The 22,267-nt window shown below is 40.0% G+C and overlaps 1 protein-coding gene across 1 annotated transcript; it reads left to right on the plus strand.

Annotated features, from left to right (window-relative positions):
* Positions 1–1,197: 1,197 nt before the first annotated feature.
* INTS8 (integrator complex subunit 8) lies at positions 1,198–22,251 on the plus strand. Its single transcript, XM_054286444.1, has 27 exons — positions 1,198–1,379; positions 2,610–2,784; positions 4,700–4,840; positions 5,263–5,334; positions 6,486–6,537; positions 6,763–6,945; positions 7,480–7,587; positions 8,247–8,402; positions 8,944–9,044; positions 9,397–9,538; positions 11,309–11,379; positions 11,517–11,692; positions 12,449–12,582; positions 13,183–13,293; positions 13,963–14,164; positions 14,709–14,830; positions 15,848–16,032; positions 17,421–17,454; positions 18,112–18,168; positions 18,252–18,313; positions 18,966–19,084; positions 20,021–20,124; positions 20,775–20,825; positions 21,447–21,520; positions 21,597–21,661; positions 21,756–21,799; positions 22,075–22,251. Exons 1-27 carry the CDS (start codon positions 1,250–1,252, stop codon positions 22,189–22,191), a joined length of 2,988 nt encoding a protein of 995 aa, XP_054142419.1. The 5' UTR covers positions 1,198–1,249; the 3' UTR covers positions 22,192–22,251.
* Positions 22,252–22,267: the final 16 nt, after the last annotated feature.

A 22,267-nucleotide genomic window follows, 5' to 3' on the forward strand; every position in this document is an offset into this window, starting at 1 on the left:
ATTCTTTGTCAGGAACTGTAGTGATAGCACAAGGAGGAGTGGATACAAATGGAAAGAGGGGAAATTTAGGTTAACTGTTAGGAAAATATTCTTAACTGTATGCGTAAAAGCCATGCTATGAAAAGCTAATGTCCATAAAGGAGGCAGAGGAGTCCTGCAATTTTATTCTAATAAAGGGGGAGAGTCACTGGGACAATCCCCCACGGGGTCACTCTTGAGGTTTTGGAGGATGCAGCCTCCTTTCATCCTAAACTCCCGACCGCAATGTTGCCCTCTTTGTTTCCCCACTGGCTGAGGTACTAGGAAGGTACAGCCTTCCCAGACCACGTACCACATATTGCCCCAAAAACATGTATTGTCATTTTACCCTAAAGTTGGGAAGTTCAGACTGTCTAGGTTCTGCGGATCCACCAAAAGTTCAGACCATTTGGGCTCTGCAATAGACTTTGCACAGATGCATTTCTCCTAATACTCTGAAGTTCAGGAATTCAAAATGTCTGGTCAAAACGCCTGGGTTCTCTAACAAACCCACACAGCTTGATGCTCCTAGAGACACATTTCAAGGACAGTAACACCCATTTCTCCTAAATCTCCTAAATCATCTTCTGATCGAATAATCTGTAAAGACATTAGCACCCATCTTTCCTATCAGCTGTGAGGGAGGTGAAATCCTGGAACAAGTTGCCCAGGGAGATTGTGGATGTCCCAACCCTGGAAGTGTTCAAGGCCAGGTTGGACGGGGCTCTGAGCAACCTCTGGTGGGCGGTGTCTGTCCACGGCAGGAGAAGTTGGGTCTCGATGATCCTTAAGGTCCATTCCAACCCCTTAACATTCTATGATTCCATGATTTAAATCTGCCTCCACGGACCAAGGTCCCAATTTCTTTATTCTTTCATGAGGCTCATGGGCAGGAGCATGGAGGGTGAGCCATCTATCGGCCTGAGGGCTCACAGGGAGCACTGCGGGGACAGGACGGCGATGGACGCAAAGGCAGAGGGACGGCTGCGGGGACAGGCAGGGGGATATGCACCGAACTAGTGACTTGGGAAAGAAAACCACCGATGGAATAAGGGAGCCAGGCTGCTCTGCCGATAGGCCCGCTCCGCAGGGCCGCCCCACGGGGCCGCGCTCCCCGCGCCGCGGCGGGCGGGGCCCTCACGGGCCGCCTCCGAGGGGGCGCGGCCGGCGGCCATCTTGTGCGGCCGGCGGTGGCTGCGGGGTTTGTGCGGGTCCCTGCCGAGCGGTCGGCATGAGCGCGGAGGCGGCGGACCGGGAGGCAGCCACCTCCAGCCGGCCATGCACGCCGCCGCAGACGTCGTGGTTCGAGTTCGTGCTGGAGGAGGCGCTGCTGGAGCAGCACCTGCAGAAGCCCTCTCCCGGTGCGTGCCCTGCTGGCCGCCGCCTCCCCTCGGGCCCGGCCCCGCTCCCCGGCCCCTCCTGCGGCAGGCTCGTTCCGGGGGCAGAGGGGCGGCAACGGGGGCTCTGCGGCGGTGCTGGGGAGCGCGGGGCACAGGGAGCCGGGCACTGCCCGCGGCCGTGCGGCGGCATTTACCGCCGGCAGTAACGCGAGTTTTCTCATTTCACTTTATCTTTCCTATTTAATAACTTCATTTCACTGTCGTTCTTGTCTGGTAGATCGCTTTTCCTTTCGCGTGTGTGAATGTTGTGTGCGGAAGTGTTGTAGTTTGTTTATTCGGTGGGAAGCGCTGCTCGTGCATCATTGCAGCTGGCAGCTGGTTTTCTGCCATTGGGGTCCTGTTAGTGGCAGGAGCTGAAGTCCTCCGACGGGTTCAGTGCTGAAATTGCTCTCTGGACCTGGAATAAATAGAATTCTCGTCTGATATGTTATAAGAAAATGGCCGTATTTAAAATTACCTGATCTTTTGACCGCCGTAAGTGGTAGTCATCTTTTCCAGCACCTGAATTCTGCGAGGAGGTGGAGGAAACAGGAAAACATGGGCTAGTGTTACCTCTACAAAAAGTCAATTTAAGCGTAATCTATCTTAGATCTATGCTTAGATTTTATACTTAATGAATTAAGTAATTTGATAATACTTGCTTTATGTTTCACAGAGTTCAATGAGATTGTAATAGCTAAGGTTTGGCCTCTTTTTTCAAAAGAGCTGAAAGGTATTGGCTGTTTTATTGGAAGGGAGAGATTGGGTGCTTTTTTGATGCTGTTTTTTAACCAATCGGAAAGTATTTTGTAAATGTATTCAGAAGTACCAGCAATTGCTTGTAAATATACTTTATGTGCAGAGGATAATTACAAGTAGATGTATAGTTTTTGTATCTTGTAATTTCTTTAGGCAGCATTTATTTTCAGTAGATGCAAGTATCAAAACATAATTAATACAAAATAGTGAAAAATAAATAAAAGTGTGAGAGTGTGGCTACCATGGTCAAGTGAATTTTAACATTTAGCAAAGATATGTTGATAGTCTGTTTTGAGTCAGCACATGCAGGACACCATTTGGGATTAGAATCTACCAAATAACAATGTCAGCACTATAAACACCAAGGATAAAAGAACCGTGTTCATAGCTAGGGAAAAAAAATTAATTTCTGGGCTTATAAAGAATTTGAGGAGTGGCTGTGTTTTCTTGCAGACCCGCCACCTGTGCAGCTGATTGTTCAGTTCTTGGAACAAGCTTCAAAACCATCAGTGAATGAACAGAACCAAGTCCAGCCACCACCTGATAACAAAAGAAACCGCATTCTAAAACTTCTTGCTCTCAAAGTTGCTGCTCATCTGAAGTGGGATTTGGATGTATTAGAGAAAAGGTATAGTCTTCATGCTAAGTTTACTAAATTGATGTGGCTTGAGATACTTATTTTAAAAAATGGAAGTCTCTCTTGCTCCCTTTTGGGTGTGATAATTGAAATTTAGTTTTATTTTAGCTGTAAGTTATAAAAGAGTTTTGATAAAGTCAGTGTGTCTGAACAAATCAACAGTGTCTAGAGAGGAAAACCAGCATGTCTTAGACATTAAGATATGTACATGTAAGCTTCATAAAGATGAATTTGAGGTTATGTTTTCTTCAGTGACAAAACTACCATAAGTTTCCTCATTCTGACATGCTTGAAATTGGAAGTCTCGCTCCACTGTTGTTGATGTGAATAGCTCCATGTATCTGTGAAATGACTGTGGTTGAAGTAGACAGACCCCAGCTTTGCATCTTTCCTTTGGAAATTTCAGCTGAAAGATGGTCTGATGAGCTAGAACAGTCGAGAACTACTTCACTTTGGCAGTGCTGTGCACGTTAGGGAGCTGCACTCACAGAATCACAGGATGGGTATGGTTGGAAAGAACCACAGTGGGTCATCTGATCCATCCTCCCTGCTAGAGCAGGGTCATCCCAAAACACATGGCAGAGGATTGTGTCCAGGTGACTCTTGTTTACACTTGGCTTCCTGTTTGCACTTAAGTAATGGCAGAAGTTCCTTATTCATTCACACAGGTCTCCTGCCCCCTTTATCTGTAATTTATTGTAAAATCTTAAGGGGACAATAATCGCCCTGGTTCTAACTCACATGGAATTGTAGAATCATTTAGGCTGGAAAGGAGCTTTAAGATCATTGAGGCCAGCTGTTAATTTGACACTGCCAAACCTGCCACTAAGCCATGTCCCTAAGTGCCACATCTGCATATAATTTAAATACCTTCAGGGTATGATGGTGACTCAGTCACTTCCCTGGACAGCCTGTTCCAATGGCTGACCACCCATTTGGTGAAAAACTTTCCATAAAATTTAATCAATTCCATAAAATTCAATCTAAACCTTCCCTGGCACAACTTAAGACCATTTCCTTTCATTCTGTCACTTGCCTGGGAGAAGAGACTGGCCACCCACTTGCTACAACCTCCTCTTAGGGAGTTGGACAGAGTGATAAGGTCCCCTCTGAGCCTTGTCTTCTGCCTAAACACCCCCAGTTGCCTCAGTCACTGCTTGTAAAATGCTTCTGATAGAACACGACCTAAAATTTGTTAAACAGAAATCCTGGCTTTAGCTGCTAAAAGTGTAGTTTCACTGGTTGTTTTCAGTACTTGTTGCAAAGCATACAAATTTTTCACAAGATCAAAGGTACTTTGGCAGTAGCTGATCTAATTTCAAAAAAGGTCTAAATTAGTAATAATATTTTAGTTGTGTTAAATTATACCACAAAAGCTTGGAGCAGTGCAGTCTGGCCTGCATGTCTTCTCATTTTTTTAAGGAGAGTCCTGTCCCAGCCAATGTATCTTGTACTTACCACTATTCAAAAAGTTCCTAGTCTTCACTTTCTGTGAGTGAAATTTCATTTGTGATGGAAATGGGGTTGCTTACCTTCAAGGGAGTATGATCTGGGGCTGCTTTGAAAGAACCTCTTACTAGCTGAGTCATGCTGTTACAGGTGGCTGGATTATTCTGGTAAGGTGCCTGTGTGGGTAATGCAGTGGTGCAGAGTAGCAGTTCAGCTGTCTGGGTGGCTGAACTGCTGCTTGGGCCCATCCTCTTGGGCTTAATTCATGCAGCTAATACTGGTAACTGCTTTACATACCTGATCTCAAATGCTGAATAAACATCCCTGTGATGCTAAGTACTGAGTAGTGCTTAATGGTATTCAGCAGCCAGTACTGAATAGTAGTGTACATTGTTTAACATTCCATAAATAGATTTACCCTATGAAATATCTGATTCTGTCTTTTATTTTTTAATAGCTTGTCTGTTCCTGTATTGAACATGCTATTGAATGAACTTCTGTGTATCAGCAAAGTTCCCCCAGGAACTAAGCATGTGGATGTAGATCTGTCCAGCTTACCCCCAACCACTGCAATGGCAATACTACTCTACAACAGATGGTAAACTACTACATGGCAATAATATAAAATCATTATGGAACAAAGCAGTGCTTTCCTCTATCTGTATAATTGTATGTAGATGGAGAAAGAACCCTAAAGTACTAAGTGTTGTGATCTGTTGCTAGGTTGTAGTGAAGGAGCAGAGTCTGAAAATCTATTCTAGAGCTGGTTTTCTTCTCTAAAAAAATAGTCAAGATAATGATTTGAACTCTTTCCTTATAAATATAAAAATCTTCATCTTTCAGCTTTTTATGGACGTACAAGCATTTCTTAGCTGCTAGATGTGCTCTTGAGTAAAGGATGTATTCTAATGGTATAATGTTTCTGAAATGGCAAACTGCTATTATCAAGAGGCCTGTAATCTGCTTATTACATTTCTGAGGCTAATACCATTCTTTGCTTAATTTTTTTCCCCTGTGTAGGGCCATAAGGACCATCGTTCAAAGTAGTTTTCCTGTAAAGCAAGTGAAACCTGGTCCACCTCAGTTAAATGTGTAAGTTACAGATATCATTAATTTGGGTGTCACAGGTATTTTATAATCAGAAATGTAATTTCTAAGTGGATTAAATAATGTTAATAACATACAGTTTCTAAAATGTCTAGTTGTTACATGGAAAACTTGGATTTATTTCAAGTATATTCTCACTTTCCTGTCAGACATGCTTGATACATATACTTGTCTGTTGTTCCACTCTGTCAATGTTATAATCTCTGTGACTTTGTCATGGCATGAAAAATCAAGAGAGGAAGAGAGGTGACAATTTCCCTTGACAGAATGCTTATGCTCTAGTTTAGCTGGGGTACATTTCTTGCATTCTTTTGCATCCCTGACTTTCAGTAGCTTGCCTAATATTGTTGTTTTCTTACACCATTTGGAAGCATTGTGTGTGACAACCTTAGAAATAATGAAGTATTTGCTTCATTAGGCAATAATTTGTAATTTAAAATCAATTTTGCATTTTGCCTTCTAGAAGCTGTGAGGCTTTAGTAACAACTTGTCCTTGACTTTTATGTTACAGTTATCGCCAAAATTTGGAGGTATCTAAATGGTGCTTTTCATATGTTGTATGTTAATTTTACACTTAAGCATTAGACCATATTTGTTCGACAGAGTCTGTTAAATATGTTGATTAAACATGCTCTTCTTCCTCCTCCTTATTTTACTATAGATGTTATATTTTCCTATATGTATCAGAGTCTGATCCTGAATAAAAAAAAAATCTGTGTGGGAAAATAATTGAAAAATACTTTTAATTTTTACATAAACATGTGAACATGCCTCTGCTTCTGACATGTTTGAGAAGATTTAAATGTTGAAGCTTCATGAGACTTGAGGCTGTGGAAGCTTTCTTCATTATTGTTTTGCTATTGAATTGGTATTAGCAATTCAATCTTAAAAAAGGCAATGATAACTTTGCAACTTTTTGTTTTATTGGACCACATTCTCATACAAAACTATCTTTTCATTATGAAGTTCTGTATTTCAGATAGAGATAGATAAGAGCAGTCAGTGGTCCTGCATTATGATGTTCAAAATGTAGTTAAGAAAACCAAGCATGAATGAATTATTGTGATTTAGAACATGAAGTACTGTGCAGATCTGCCTTATAACTGAATGCTTGACCTCTTGTATCTAACTTGCAGTATGAATCATATTCAGCAAGAAAAGGAACTAACTGAAAATATTTTGAAAGTGGTGAGACTCTTTTCCCTCATATTTTTACTCAAATTTGCATGTAAATATGAATTTCTTTATTGCACAAGAAATACAAAAGCCAATTCTACATTGTGTAGAATTTTTGAAGGACTTTTTAAAAAACTGTTCTTTTACTGAGCTGTTTAAAATGTAGCATTAACTGAAACCCAGAGTTGAACTCAAGACCAAGAGGTTAATTCTTTTAATGCATTTGAACTATTACAGTTGAAGGAGCAGGCTGCTGATTCCATTCTGGTCCTGGAAGGGGCACTTAAATTAAACAAAGATCTTTATGTCCATACTATAAGAACTCTGGATTTATTGGCCATGGAACCTGGGATGGTGAATGGAGAAACAGAGAGTTCTACAGCTGGACTGAAAATCAGTGCAGAGGAGATACAGTGCCAGGTAGTTCACGTTTTGTGCTAAGGCTTTCAGTTTATATCTGTTTCTTTAGAAAAAGTGTTTAGTAATAATTTTGAGGTAAATCACAGTTTTTTTCTATTAATGTTCCTTGTGTTATTTTGGGTTTGGTTTTTTTGTCTCTTGGTTTCTTTTGTAATACAATGAAATAATACTGGCTTCATTTTTACATTAATAGAACTTTTTTTAATAATTGTAACTGTTGTTACTTCTCACTAACCTCTCAGTTTTGGCCTCTCAGTCCCCTGAAATAACCCATTATAAGACAAGGACAGCTTATTGCATTGTTTTCAATGATTATGGGGAAATCATTCTTTATTTTGTAATGCTTGTGCAGATGAGATTGCAGTTAAAGGGGAGGCAGTTGAAGTATGTGGGGTCAGGTGTGCAGTGTATGTTGGTAAATTAGATAAAAGTAGGAGTAGTTTAAAGTACATGCAGCATTTGAGCTGAAATACTTCATCTTGACTTGGAACATGATGTCCAAGGCTGTGTGTTTGATATGAGTGCTGTTTGCAGGTTTGCTATGATTTGGGTGCAATCTATTTCCAACAAGGATCTACAAATGCAGCTGTTCATGAAAAGGCTAAGGAAAAGTTTTTCAAAACAAAGGAGTTGATTGCAAAGGTAAGAAGTGTTCTTTTAGCATGTAAATTCAACTCTTTTCTAAAAAAGTGCCTTGTCTAAATTATTGCTTCCTTCTTTAGCAGTTTAATAACTCTTAATGGTACACAGAGTTTTTAAAGAAACTTCCTGAAGTTTTGAGAGTAATCTTTTTTCACGTTGTGCCTGGTTTGAAATTATATTGATTGGTTGCAGTATATTGCTGCTTTGTGCTACCTTTTGTAATGAATAGTCTTTTACACAAATTGTATTGATGCAAAAAATGTAGAAATGACAGCTCCAGTGCTAATGGTAACTTGACTGAACAGTACATCCTGTGTCCATGGTGATGACATGTTTTTGAGGAAGGTAACCATACAGCACTTCTTTGGTTTTTTGTTTTTTTTTTTTTAACCTAACTTTCCCTTGGAAATCAGATTCTCTATGTTCTAACCTTTTAAAAAAGTACATCTTTTTTTTTAAGAATGGTTTGCTTCCTTTTTTATTTTGTTTCATATTCATATTTTCAAAACTTCAGAATTCCAGTTTTTATTTAAATGAAGTGTGTGCATGTACATTCTTTTGTTCTTTTGCTGTTGGAAATTGTGAGTCTCTGTTTTGAATTAAGCATATATTTCATAATGCTTTGGCTACTAAGATCTGCTGTAACTCTTACTTTTCAGAATGGCTCATCATCACTTCATTTTACCATAGATGAAGCACGGTTAGCTGGGTATTGTCAAGCTTGTGAAGTTCTCACCTCATCTTCTGATGATGCATCTCAACAGGCAACTCCTTACAGTAAAATCCACAGCTGTATGAAATCTGGCAAATACCAGGTAGAATGCCTAAACAAACCCATGTATATTTGAGGGGGGGTTTATCATTCTTTGTGGAGGATTCAGTTTGAACTGGTATGGATTTTAAGAAATGTTAAATGGCAATTTAACCATTTACATACTGGTTTAAGTTCTATGTGTTTAGGAATATAACATAATCTGGTACATATTGGATTAAAATATCTTGGATTCCATACAATGGTAAATAATTCCTGCCAGCTGACATAAGAGCTTTTCATATAATTCTTTGGGCATTGAGAATTATTCTTTCAGCTAATTCTCGGGTTCTAATTCCTTGGGTTTCAGAGACTGTTGCTACTTAGATGTGCAAGTTTGTTTTGGGTTTTTTTGTTTTTTTCTTTGATTTTTCTGATAATAAAGAACTTCTTTTGTTACTTGATTCCTTTTTGATCAATTAATTTTAGTATTAAATATGGATGTGAGATGCTTTTCTTAGTTTCCTCATTTTTACCAGATAAAATAATTTTCTGTCTGGTTCTATTGCATTATGCATTAACTATTTTAACTGTTTTTGTTACAGGACTTAGTGAAGATATTCCTTGAAGATAACCTAACCCTCAGTTTACCTGAACAGTTCAGACAATCAGTGCTGAGAGAACTCTTCCAAAAAGCTCAGCAAGGGTGAGACATCAGATTATAATCAGATTATAATCAATGTTCAGTGATGATGAAGAGTAATTTTCATTGGTTATATTTTTTGTGGAAAGTATGTAAAATCTTTGCACAACAAACTACTTACATCCATGAAACTTCAGCCTTCGTTTCTGTTAGCAGTAGTCTGAACTACCTTTTACATCACACCACAGCTCCTTGGTTGTATCTCCCTGTGGCCATAGATGGAAAAAATATAATGCATGTTAACAGTTGATTTTATCACTTGACTGATTCTTTAAAAAATTTTTGTCCACCTCTTGTGACACCACTCTTTGTGTGTCACAGCTGTCCTGTGACCTTCAGTTTTGTGTTCTTGCAGAAATGAGGCTCTGGATGAAGTGTGTTTCAAAGTCTGCGTGTGCAATACAGTCTGCGATGTGTTACAAGGGCGAATCATTGATATTCAGTTTTGTCAACTGTTCCTGAAACCCAGCAAAGAGAAAATAGACTTCCTTCTTGAGGTAAAACATTAACCTAAAATTGGAAGTGAAAATGATATTTAGTGAGAGATTTCTTTCCCCACATAACTGTTATTATTGCAAGGGATGCTCTGCTTTCTGAAGCAGAGAAAGGTCAAACATTTTTCAACTTATTTGCAGTTAGGGCAGCTCCACTCAGTGATCAGTTCTGCATCTGTTGTTCACAGCTCTGTTTCCATCTGTCAGGGAGGATCTAGTGGAGAGCTGTTGCTTCAGGTTGTATTTGAAATTGCTGCTGTTCCTGACATTGTTAAATTATGTAGTGATATTGCTGAATATTTGTTCTAGTGGAACAAAGAATCAAATTCTCCAAGACAGAGAGAATGAGTAGAAAAAGTACCTGTGGAAGCGGGGACCACTTTTCCGTTATTAGCTTTGATGTAGGAGTTAGCATATGATGAAGTGATCCTGAGTTACTGTTATGTGTGAGACCTGCACTGTTACCTTTAGTGAAGCTTTTTAGGAAACTGAATGTTGCTTAAGCTAAACTTAATAGTTTTATTGCTTTGCTGTTATTTTAATGTATTTTATTAATTTGAGCCTAGTTCTTTTGCTTGTCTCTTCAGTCATGTGGCAAAAACTAATTGACAGTGCTCTCTACTGCAGAGCAAGTAAAAGCTTACATCAGCTGCTCATATTGTAACTGGAATGTATTTCTAAAAAAATTATTGCAAGCTGATAAATTCAACTGTCTAGTTATTTTTCAACTTCTGGTTTTAAAAAAACCCCCAGGTCCTAGTGAATCTTATAATTTTGCACTTAGAAATACTTTTTTAAACTCATGTGCTAAATGATCTTGTGTGGCACCCAGTGTCAGTGCTTCTGTATACCAGAGAAGCAAGAAAAAGGAATGTGGATTATGTCTGACAGAAGATGACAGTTGTCTGAAGCATCCTATCTTGTGTACAGGTTGAAGGAAACTGATCCATGTGTGATGGCAGTAGCTTCTATCAGGTTTACTTCAGAGACAGTCTTATTTCACACAGTTGTACTGAGATTTCTGTATCAAGCTTTGTCAGTCAAATCTTACCTTACTTTCTTTGGCTTACAAGAAACCCTTGAGAGCTGGTCTCTTCTCTACAATTAGAGTAACTGAGTCATGACAGGGTTACACAGACCACAACAGAAATACTGGTTTGATTCTAGATTAATTAGGGTAACCACCCAGCAATGCTTTACTTGGTTCCCACCTAACAGCACTTGAGCAGATTCAAAAATTGCTCTACAAAGTAAAAACAACAGACAAGCCAAAAGAGTTGGAATTGTTCAGGGTGGAGAAGAAAGGCTCCAAGGGCATCCTTGAGAACCTTCAGGTTCCTAAAGGGGACTAGAAGAAAGCTGTTTTGCATTTTGTTGTGGGACAGGACAAGGGTAATAGGTTCCTACTCAAAATGGCAGATGAAATGTTAGGAAGAAATCCTTTACAGTGAGGGTGGTGGGGCACTTGAACAGGTTGCCCAGAGAAGCTGTGGATGCCCCATCCCTGGAAGTGTTCAAGGCCAGGCTGGGCAGAGCTTTGAGCAACCTGGTCTAGTGAAAGGTGTCCCTGACCATGGCAGGGCTTTTAGAACTGGATGATCTTTAAGGTCTCTTCCAACCAAAACTATTCCATAACTTGTTGCTTCACCTGAGATAGAGGTTTACTGGCTGTTACTTCTTGTGAGACAGAAAGCTGGTCAGTAACACTGGCTATAACTAAATATTATAAATGTGCAAGGAGGCTTCTTAGTTATTTTCTGCTTTCTTTTCCAGGTTTGTTCAGGGTCAATAAACTTGGAAAGTGCTTCTGAAGAATTGAAGAGAAGAATGGCAGCGTTTCTCAAGTATGTACCCATATTAAGATAAGATGAATTTGCACTTTGTAAGCAATGTAATACAACACAATAAAAATTTCAAAAACTTACAACTGGAAAAATAAGCACTTTTTCCTGCGTATGTACTAACATTTTTATTTGCTTAGAAACTTGTGTTTGGGCATGGAAGATCTTCAGTTTGTCTTCATGATTTCGTCTCATGAGCTTTTCATAAAGCTGCTGAAAGACGATGAACGGAAGCTGCTCATTGACCAAATGCGGAAGAGATCTCCTCGAATCAATCTGTGCACAAAACCTGTCACTTCTTTTTATGATATCCCAGGTAACTTTCACAGCATTTTCATTAACTACAGACAGTGTCCTATTTCCATGATGAGAACCTTGAGGTTACAAAGTGCAGGTCTGTTCTCAAAAAAGTTTATAATGTTTTTAGAGAGAGTACTTCCTGTTATTGGTTGGTGCATGTCCTGCTTGTTCAAGAATTGGCTGCTACTTGCTTGTTTCTCAAGTGAGTGTAATACATAAGCTCAAATGAATGTGTCCTTGGTGACAGAGTGAGAGAGCATGGCATTAGTTTGAACAAAATGTGGCTATGGCAGCTATTCCAGAAAGGGAACCCTGCCTCTGGACTTACATACATTAATGATGATGTGACTGTGTGGTAAGCTGGAGCAGGAATGCCATCTGAATGAAATTTTTAACCTACCAAAGTAAACCAGGTAAATTCCCCAATACAGCTGGCTGGCTGTGCAGCTGCACAAGTCAAAGGTAACAAGAGGAGCCAGATGGTGGCTGGAGCTGGAAAGGCCTTACCTTTTCTGATCTTGAATCTTTGCTCTGCTATAGCAAGAGTGGTCAGAGCTGCTGGAGTGAGGAAGGGGATTGCAAGCAGCCCTTTAGGTCAGGGTGAAGGTAGCACAAGGTGATTGTCAGAGGACACAAAAGGATGTCTGGACCTATGGAAGCATGATATATCTGCTGTTCTTACTATGTTCTGATTGAAGTGTTATATACTAAAGAATTGGAAGTATCTACATTGAGAAGAAATGTGCTGGAGACCTGGTTGCTTTTCTTCCAGCTTCAGCAAGCGTCAATATTGGCCAGCTTGAGCATCAGCTCATACTGTCAGTGGATCCTTGGAGGATTCGCCAGATCTTGATTGAGTTGCACGGTATGACCTCAGAACGCCAATTCTGGACAATTTCTAATAAGGTAACTTAGCTCATGTGCTCACAAGAGACTGTAATTCAAGGACTGGTTAGGTATCATACTGCAGTGAACAAGAAACATTTATTCATAGATCCTCAGGGTGATTTATCTTTTCCCTCTCTGCATAGTGGTGGGTTTATAAGAATGACGATACATATCTTAACATACATTCTATGTGAAGAGTGTTACAAAAAACCTGTAACCTTTGTTTTAAGGAATCACTGGCTGTATCACAAGCTTTCCTTATGAGAAAAGATGTTTTTGTAGCTTGTGCTTTTAGTGTTCTGACTAGATAGCAATATTGTGTCAGCTTAAATTTCTGTCATTAGAAGGTGGGAGCAGGAGAGAGGAGGACTTTACTTCAAGATTTCTTGTCTCTTTTTAGCTCCTCCCTTTAATTACTGCATATTCAGAGTGTGAACAAAGGGTTATCGGGCGTTTTTTGTCATATTTCTAAATGAACCATACATTACTTGTGATGAGATGTAAAGACAGGAGTTGGCAGTAATTTTCAATATTTGGGGTTTGTTTATGTTGTTTTAAACAGTGATGTGAATTCTAAAACTTGTTTCTGTGCAAATATCCTATGCATTTCTCTCCCAGTGGGAAGTACCAAATGTTTACGGCAGTGTTATTTTAGGAATCAAAGACAGTCTGACTAGGGATTTGGTCTACATCCTGATGGCCAAGGGATTGCACTGCTGTGCCATTAAGGTAAGCAAGCCATCTGAGCTTACTGGTTGGTTTGGACAATTGAATCTTAATGAAATGGAAAATTTGAAAGCCCTTTTTTAGAAAAAGAACTGAAAAATTGGGTGGTGAGGGAGATATTGTGACAAGCTCCGTGTGTTGTGTAATGGATAAGGATTTCTGTCTCTCAGAGTTTCATCAGCAGAGCAAAGATAATGGCTTTCCAATGAGTTGGGCCTGGAGATAATTTCATTCATATAAAGTTTTGATTATGTTGTTCTAGATCATGTGGCATCTACATCCAGTGGTGATTTGATTTACTGATATGAAGTGCAATTCTTTTGAATAAGTGTATTACATAAGAAATTTATTGGAAATGCTGTTCTGTTTTCCTTGTAATTGACAAATTTGCTAAACTGCAGCTAAAACAAAATTGTACCAAGCATACCAGTAGTTGGTTCTAGCATGTTTTTGCTTAAACTCCTTGTTTTGTATTCAGAAGATCTGGAACTCCTAAGCTTAATAGCAAGTCCAAAGGACTCATAAGTAGACACTGTGAGATGCTTGAGCAATGTTGATGCTAATGGATGCTGAGGCTGGCTCAGCCAAGATAGAGCTGATTGCACTTTAGCTTGTAGTGTTTCCCCTTATGAATTTATTAGGAATCATTAACACATATCATTTTTATTGCAGGATTTTGTCCATGCAAAACAGCTTTTTGCTGCTTGCTTGGAGCTTGTGACAGAGTTCTCTCCAAAGCTCCGTCAGGTCATGCTCAATGAAATGCTGCTGTTGGACATTTACACTCACGAAGCTGGAGCTGGTGCTTCTGGAGAGCGTCCTCCTTCTGATCTTATAAGCAGAGTCCGAGGATATTTGGAAATGAGAGTGCCTGGTTAGTACATTACTGTCTTTCTGAGGATGCAGTAAAGCACAAACCTTGAGAGAAGGGGAAAAAAATCCACAGCAAAATAAAGCAACTTTGTATTGCAGATTAACCACAGATTAACCACAGATTAACTTTGATGCTGGTTTTAGTAAGTCTTCAGAAGTTTTATTAGTTTTTAGGATTTGGAAGTGAGCATGATGCCTACCTGTTGCTAAACATTGACAGTTTCTATTCAGTGCCACTTAAAGGACTTGAACAGGATTAAGATGTCTGCACTTCTGCCAGAGGGTTTTGCCAGTTGTTAAAGATTCCTCCTGCTTTCACAATAAGAGAGTAGCATTGTACTGTTGTCATTAGGTGAAACCCTTGTTGCTTCTAATTTCCAGAGGTGAGGTCTCCCATTGGGCTAAGCATCATATCTTCCTGTGATGGCAGTGGAGCAAAAACAGCTGATTAGAGGGAATGGGATATGCTTATTTTCATACAACACCATTTACAACACTGTTTTCTCAAAAATAAAAAGCTAAACAAAGAATCCCTTTCCTTTTAGATATTCCTCTTCGACAAGTTATAGCTGAAGAATGTGTTGCCTTCCTGTTAAACTGGTGTGAGAACGAGTATTTGACCATGCAAGTTCCATTACCTCTGGTTCAGACTAATCCTTATGTGAAGGTAACAAGTGCTCACTCTCAAGGCTTTCTCAGACTGTAGTTGACTTTTTTTTTTTGTTGAAGTATTTTGTACTTTTCAAAGCAAGTACCCTTCTGCTTAAGAGTGTGGGGCTTTGTGGCTCTAATGAATTGAGTATGTGGTAAAACATAGGGCTAAGCAACAAGCATGTTTAGCACTTGACAAAAAACATGGAAGCTGTGCTGCAGGAACACACGAAATCTTGGCCCTTGTTGGCTGCCAGCTAAGGTTGGTTCCGTCAGGGGTGTGTGGTTATGATCCATGATTGAAACGCTGTAGCACTTCCTAAAGGACTCTCCTCTCAGCTGGAATTCAGCCTAGCTTGATGTAGGAGGTATGAGAAGTGTGCAGATCTCTGTTTTCAGGTCTGGCTTCTTTTCTGTTCCTGAGATACTTGTGTTCCAAATGCACTGTAAGAGTTCTGTTTTTTACCCAACACTGGTGTTGAATTTTTGGAGACATTCAAGCCCTGCCTTCTTTGAAACTTTGTTTCCAAAATTGTTTTGCTCCAATGTTTCTACTTCACAGTTAGGCCATGGAGCAGAAGGCAGGTTGTATCACAGGACAGGTTCATTTTTACCCTGCTCTGCTTACCTATGATACTTCTAATTTCTGTTCTGAGGTTCAGCTTTTTTGTATAACATTGTGCCAGTTTCAGTTAAGATTAATTACTATATGGAAGTCAAATGAGTTCTAAAGAGCCAGTCTTTATTAAACCATATTTTATGGGGGTTAGGTTTTATGTAATATATGTTTGTTTTCTGGAGCTTTTAATAATGAAATAGACACCAAGGAAGCTAATAAATGGAAAAATGCTCTGTTTAATTCCTGTTTTCCAGCTTCTTCATCAGTGTTTTCTGCTGCAAAATTTAGTCACGTTCCTTTGTAGTTTGTAATTTAAAATCACTTGCTTTGCCATTTTAAAGGCAGTAATTCCTTTGCTGTAGATGATATGCAGAGGAGCCTTAGTTGCTGTGCTTTTTCTGTTGCATTGCATAGCTGGGCCAGTTGCTGGCTGCCACGTGCAAGGAACTGCCAGGTCCCAAAGAAAGCAGACGCACAGCTAAAGATCTCTGGGAAGTTGTTGTACAAATCTGCAGTGTATCCAACCAGCATAAACGTGGCAATGATGGAAGAGTGAGTTTGATAAAACACAGGGAGTCTACATTGGGTATTATGTACAGGTATGGTTCTAAAATTCTTTTTGAAGATGGCTTGAATGGTTTGTTTGATCCCATGTTCTTGTCAGAAATTGTCTGGATTCCACTATCAGAGTGAGGGCAGCAGCTAAAGATCTGAGTAAAAATCCTGTCCACTGTGGGAGCTGGGTTTTAGTAGGGATGTGCTGGCTTTCCTTTTCAGAGGCAGAAGAGGAGTGTGTGGGAGGCAGCTCTCCCTGCAGAAACTGAAGCATATATGGCTGTGCTCCCATTATAACCAGTAAAGTCAATGCATCTAGAGGGCAGTAGAGCTGATGGCTGGAGGTGTCTGCTTTGCAGCAAATAGAATTATTGTGTTTCAGTTTTGTACTTTTATAGCTGTATCAAGCACATAGCTCACAGCATGGGTATCTATACTTAGATTTGTATCTGGGTCTAAAGCTAAATGTTACTGAGTCTTGAAATGAAATTCTAATTCAGCTAAACTCTGCAGAGTAAGAAAATCAAATTACTCTGGTCGAGAGTCTTCTCTCTCAGACACCTTAGCAGCCTTAGCCTCAGATGACTGATTCAGGACACTCTGATTTGTCCAGTGCTGGTCTGTTCTGAAGTCTGAGCCTAAGTATAAGTTGTCTAATACGGTATAGTTTGGTTTGTGTGACTGTATTGAACAGCTCTCCACATTAAAGCCTTGGGAGAGGTGCCTCTGTCAAACCTTTGTCTTTGCCTTCCTTGAGCTAATCAGGTTAAGGTGTGCCAAAGGCCAGCTGTGTTTGCCTACGCTGCTCTGGGGCAGGTGTAGGGGGTACCAACGTGCTGCAGCTTCCAGTTGTGCACTCTGGCAAGGAAAAGGAGCACAGCTGTATTCCAGGTTACTGAACCTTTCCTCATCCCTCTGATTCAAACAAAAAGGGCAAGTAAAGGGCAGTGACCCTGTTGTTATTATGGAAAAGAAGTAGTGAAAACTTTTCCAAAGGTTGTCCTTGTCTGGATTGTCCTATGGTGACAATTTCTGATGTTCATTACTAGGAAACTGAAATACATTATAAGTGATCACTGTGTACCCTCTTCTGTAAGTGTGTAGGTCATTGCTACAAACCTAGCTTAGGGAATTGCAGTACAGTTCAATTGATTTCCCCTTTAGAGTCAGTGGTTGACTTCTGTGATTTTCATGCCTTTTATAGTTTGATAGAAGAACATACTTAACCTATTTTTAGTGTAAAATTTGCTAGTAACTGTATTAAAAGTGAATGGGCTGGTCATTTTCATTTACATGCCCTTTATTTGTAAACTTAGAGGTGAAGGGGTGTTTTAGCAGGTGAAGAATTTGCTCTACTGACTTGTGTTTTAAGTGTGCATATATTCTTTATTGTGGATGATTACTTACATGGGTATTTATGTCCCTCATTTAGGAGTGAATTGTTGTCCTTCATCAAAAAGCTTCGGGTAAGTCACAGTGGTGTTGAAAATATGTTTGCAACCAAAACATCCTGTTGGTGATGTATTTTTCTGGAGCTTTTGTGTTAAATTCCAAAAAATCTAACAGTTATATGGGTGCTTTGTATGGCTGTAAAACGTCAGAGTTTGCTATACCTGGCATACAGCAGTGTGGAATAGCTTGTAAAAAAATTACCCTGAATTCTGATGGAGATCTGTTTACATTGGGAGTGTATTTTATTGCAGCTGTCACGAAGCAAAGCTTTCCTTTTGGAGGGAGACAGAAGCTGCTACATGCATCATACTAAGCAGCAGAAGTAAGAAGGAGGGAAATTGTTTATAGCTTCTGGGTTTGTAAATGCATAGAAAGTTGTAGTAAACCTAGCTTAAGTTTAAGGTTAGGTAGTAATCACAGAAACAACATAAAGAGATGTGTAAAACAAAAGTAAAGTTTATATCCAAGGAGTTATTCAGGAAAATCTGAAGTAGTTAAAAACTTTCTACAGAAACATTCTTGCAGTATCCTTGTGTTGCAGATCTCTTAACAAAATATTGTCCTATTTCAATAGGAAACTATAATGATTGCTTGACTTCTTACAAAGTTTTGAAGCTTAGGGAAGAAAGTGGAGTTTTGTCAGTTCATGGAATATTTATTTTCCCCTACAGGAACCATTGGTTCTAACTACAATATTGTCCCTGTTTGTCAAGCTTCATAATGTTCGGGTTAGTATATATCATCAAAGTCTTTCTTGGTTTTCTTGAAATGTTTCTTGTCCTGATTTTTCACACCATCTTTCTTCTCTTAGGAAGACATTGTGAATGATATTGCAGCAGAACACATTTCTATCTGGCCCTCATCCATCCCCAAGTAAGATAATGATTAAGAACACTTTTTTCAAAATACTGTATGTGATGGGTTTGGTCCCACTTACTGTTACTGGAGTTTCTCCATGTAAAGGCATCACTGCCCCCATTCTGTCTCTGGGAAGGTTGGTTTGAGGACATGGAGAGTTTTGTTCCTAGTTTGATGGTCCTGATGGAGATAGGGGAAACAAGAAAGAGAAGAAGAAAACATATGGCTTTTAATCTGTGTGCTTTATTGAACTATATGTTCACTTTATCTGAACCATATAATACTTTATTGTGAAATCACTAATATTTTTTGAGATGTGTTTGAATAATAGCCAAAATAGGAAGTAGCAAATGGTATGTATTGATTTATTCTGACTGTATTGAACTTTATTTCTCTACTGAAATTTAGAGGCTCTGTGGGGTGGGATGTCAGAATCTGGTTTAGTTCTGGCATTTTGTTCAAGCCTGTGAAGGCTATATTTGTTCAGTCAGATTTACTGTATTGTAACAACAGCAGTCTTAGTCAACATGAAATCCTTTCTGGAGTTAGTTATGCTTCACACTTAGGGCAAGGTGCTTTGGACCTCAGCTAGAGGTGAAATCAAGTTAGTGGTTAAAAAAACAAAGCAGTAAGTTAGGAATTATTTTTCTTTCTTTTTTTCTTTTAGTCTTCAATCAGTGGACTTTGAAGCTGTGGCTATCACGGTAAAAGAGCTGGTCAGCTATGCCTTGACTATCAATGCAAACAACCACTTCTGGTTAATTATTCAGGCAGATATTTATTTTGGTAAGTGAAATCAATGTCTGTGTTTAACATGTGTAGAGGAACCTTGCTGCTCTGAGATTTGTTTGACATAACCCTCCTTGTATTACCTTTCATGAAAAGAAGTTTAAGTGATATATGAGGTTCAAATCTTCAGATGCAGTGGTGTAGGTGGGTTTGTCTGGGAAGGTGTCTAAGCCCATAGATAGCCTGAGCTTCTGATAGGTCAGGCAGACTTGCATTTAGGGGAAGGGAAACTTTGAGTTACCCTTAACTTCCCTCTTCTAGTGCAGTTGGTCCTTGACTGGTGTAACTGTGCAAAACCATGGCACTTCAGTGTTTTATAAGTGAATGGAAACTTGTGAACAGTGGTTGCTTTTAAATGTGGAGATCAGCTTCAGTGCAGCACAAGATGAGCAGAGTGGAGAGGATCTGTATTTTATATAGGGAAGTATCAATGGGTTTGTAAATGAGGAATAGCTACAGCTTTATAACTCTGGGGGTAAGAGGAGCAGTCTTAATGCAGTGCTCAGTGCTGTCATGTTACATGTGGGAGAGTGATTCAGGGTTATAAACCTATTTTCCAGTGTTTATTGCCTGTACAAAGTGCAGCAGCATCCCAGGAGGAGGACATTTATGTAGGGAGCCTCAGAGCTGGTGTTTGAAAGAGCAGTGGTTGGAGCAGTGGCAGTGGGCTGTATTTCTGTTCTGCTCCTGCCACAGAGCCTGGAGGCTGCTGCCTTCTCTGCAGCTCAGGAAGGGCGTCCTGGGAGTGAAGTAGTGCTGAGCCATGAGGGTGCTGTTCTCTCCTTCACTACCTGTGTGTGCTCAGCTCACTGAAGACAAGTAGAATTCAGCTATGAGATATGTACCTGAATAATTCTATAAACAGTTGATCTGAGTATTAAATAACTGCTGCATTTACTTTTGGGACCTTATTTGGCTTTTTTCCCTTGGCAGCCACTAATCAGTATTCAGCAGCCCTTCACTATTACCTGCAGGCAGGAGCTGTATGCTCGGACTTCTTCAATAAGATGGTGCCACCAGATGTGTACACAGACCAGGTGAGCTAAAGTGGGACTTGCAGAAATCTCTTTGGATTCAGACAGCATCCTGATTCTATGTAGAGACAAGTGTCCAGCCCACACACTTTCCTGTAGCATGTGAGGTGTTGTATCTTGATGCATTTGGGAACAGATGTCCTCATCAGTCCTTTTCTTTTTCGGCTTGTTGCTTGAAAGCCAGAGGAAATCTGAGCCTTCTCCTTTGCTGAATGAATCACAGAAGGCTTTTCTGTTAGTTCATAGAGCCTGCAGAGCTGTGTGCTGGGAAAGCACTGTGGGACACCAGGGCTGTGGAAAGCAAATGGAAAAGCCCAGAGCAAAATCAGTGTGTGGTGTGACCATCCCCAGCTCATCCCTGCAGAGCCACACCGTGCTGGGCAGGGCTGGGGCCAGAGGGGCTCAGGACAGTGCAGCAGCCCTGCCTCACCAGCAGTGCTCACCTGAGCTCCAGCTGCTGAAAACATCTGGCTCCTACTGTGCTGGGAATCTCTATAGTGACAAATAGGGATGTGCTGAAGCCTGGGAGTTTCTAGGGGGCAGAAGAACGTAGATAGCTACTTAGGTGGTCCCTTGAAAATAATAATAAAAACTGCAGTTTGTGTTCCAAAACCTGCATTTCAGAACGTGTTCTGTTTTAAACCTTTCTGTAGGTGATAAAAAGAATGATCAAGTGTTGCTCTTTACTCAATTGTCACACCCAGGTAAGAGGTGAAACATGGCATTAACTTAAACATTTGCTTATAAATATTTATATAGGGGATAAATTTAAAAAATACTAAATTCAACTTCCCTTGGAAATACAATCTGCAGTAGAGTAGGCTTTGTTATGTTTGCTTCATTTAGAGGACTAAAATTAGTAAATATAAGACATACTTGGAAATGTAAAAAGTAGAAGTAGTCTGGGGGTATTTTGTTCTACTTTTCTCTGATAATATAGACTTTTTTTTTTTAAGAGAGGAGGTATCCATGGGGTGGTGTTGGGAACCTGGCCCTGTTTTTCATAACTCAGGTTCTGTTGCTGATCCATGGGGTCAGTCATTCTCCAAGAAGTAACAAAGCTTGTACTGGGCTCCAAAGCTCTTAAATGCACTTGGAAACCTGGAAGCCAAGTCATTCCTTTCTGATCTGAGTCAATCCCCTTTTCTTGTAGCTGTTGCCACTGCTGTGTGAGAATGATGTGTGTTCAGGTGCTCAGAACTTGCTTGCCCTGGTAACAAGGTCTAGATTAGGTCTAGAAAAGGAGTGGCATGAACAAGGCATTGTGTGGAGGGTTTGTTTGTGGGGAATTGAGGCTGTCAGAATCACCGAGTCTTTCCTTACAGGTAGCTATTTTGTGCCAGTTCCTCAGAGAAGTAGACTATAAAACTGCTTTTAAGGCACTGCAGGAACAGAACAGGTAAATGGTACAACAGAGTTTATAGATGCCTAAACACAGTATGTGACTCTGTCAGTTAACCTGCCTTGTCTTTCAGTCACGATGCCATGGATTCTTACTATGAATACATCTGGGATGTCACCATCTTGGAATACTTGACATGTATCCTTTTACTGGAATACCACACATGCTGGATGTTGACAGCTGAGAAAAAGTCCATTACCTACTTAAGTGACTTTTCTTGACTCATCCTCAGATCTCCACCACAAAAGAGGCGAGACAGACAAGCGGCAGATAGCAGTGAGTTAACCCAGGGTGCTGGGACTTCTTTAGAGTCTTTCCCTCCCTGAAATCACCTCTGAAAAGGTGGTTTCTGTTCCAGTTAATTCCATCACACAATTCTTTCAGAATCTGGGTGCTTATGTCAAGTTGTGGCTGAAGATGTGGGGTGATGGGGCATACAGGAAATTAATACAGAAATAAATCACCCATGGAACTAGTGCTGCAAGTGCCTTGAAATGAAACAGCTCTACTGGAAGGCCTCATGCTGCTTGTGTCTCCTCTTTTGTTTCAAGATAAAAGCCATTGGCCAGACAGAGCTGAATGCCAGCAATCCTGAGGAAGTCCTACAGCTTGCTGCTCAGAGAAGGAAAAAGAAGTTTCTTCAAGCAATGGCAAAACTTTACTTTTAGGCTAATGCTGGAAGATGATTAAAAATGTATAAAAGTGAAAAAAAATCTTTCAAGACTTTATTATTTTTAAAAATTC

The sequence above is a fragment of the Melozone crissalis genome, unplaced genomic scaffold (assembly GCF_028551555.1).
Source record: "Melozone crissalis strain CALT ecotype California unplaced genomic scaffold, PUWL_Pcris_2 ptg000002l_1, whole genome shotgun sequence".
Classification (NCBI taxonomy): domain Eukaryota; kingdom Metazoa; phylum Chordata; class Aves; order Passeriformes; family Passerellidae; genus Melozone; species Melozone crissalis.

Bases quoted from the DNA above. Each gene is read 5' to 3' on its own strand.
- INTS8 (XM_054286444.1), top strand. From the start codon at position 1,250: ATGAGCGCGGAGGCGGCGGACCGGGAGGCAGCCACCTCCAGCCGGCCA. The intron at 6,946-7,479 runs GTAGTTCACGTT...TGCTGTTTGCAG, and splicing joins CAGAGGAGATACAGTGCCAG to GTTTGCTATGATTTGGGTGC. The intron at 11,693-12,448 runs GTAACTTTCACA...CTTTTCTTCCAG, and splicing joins TTCTTTTTATGATATCCCAG to CTTCAGCAAGCGTCAATATT.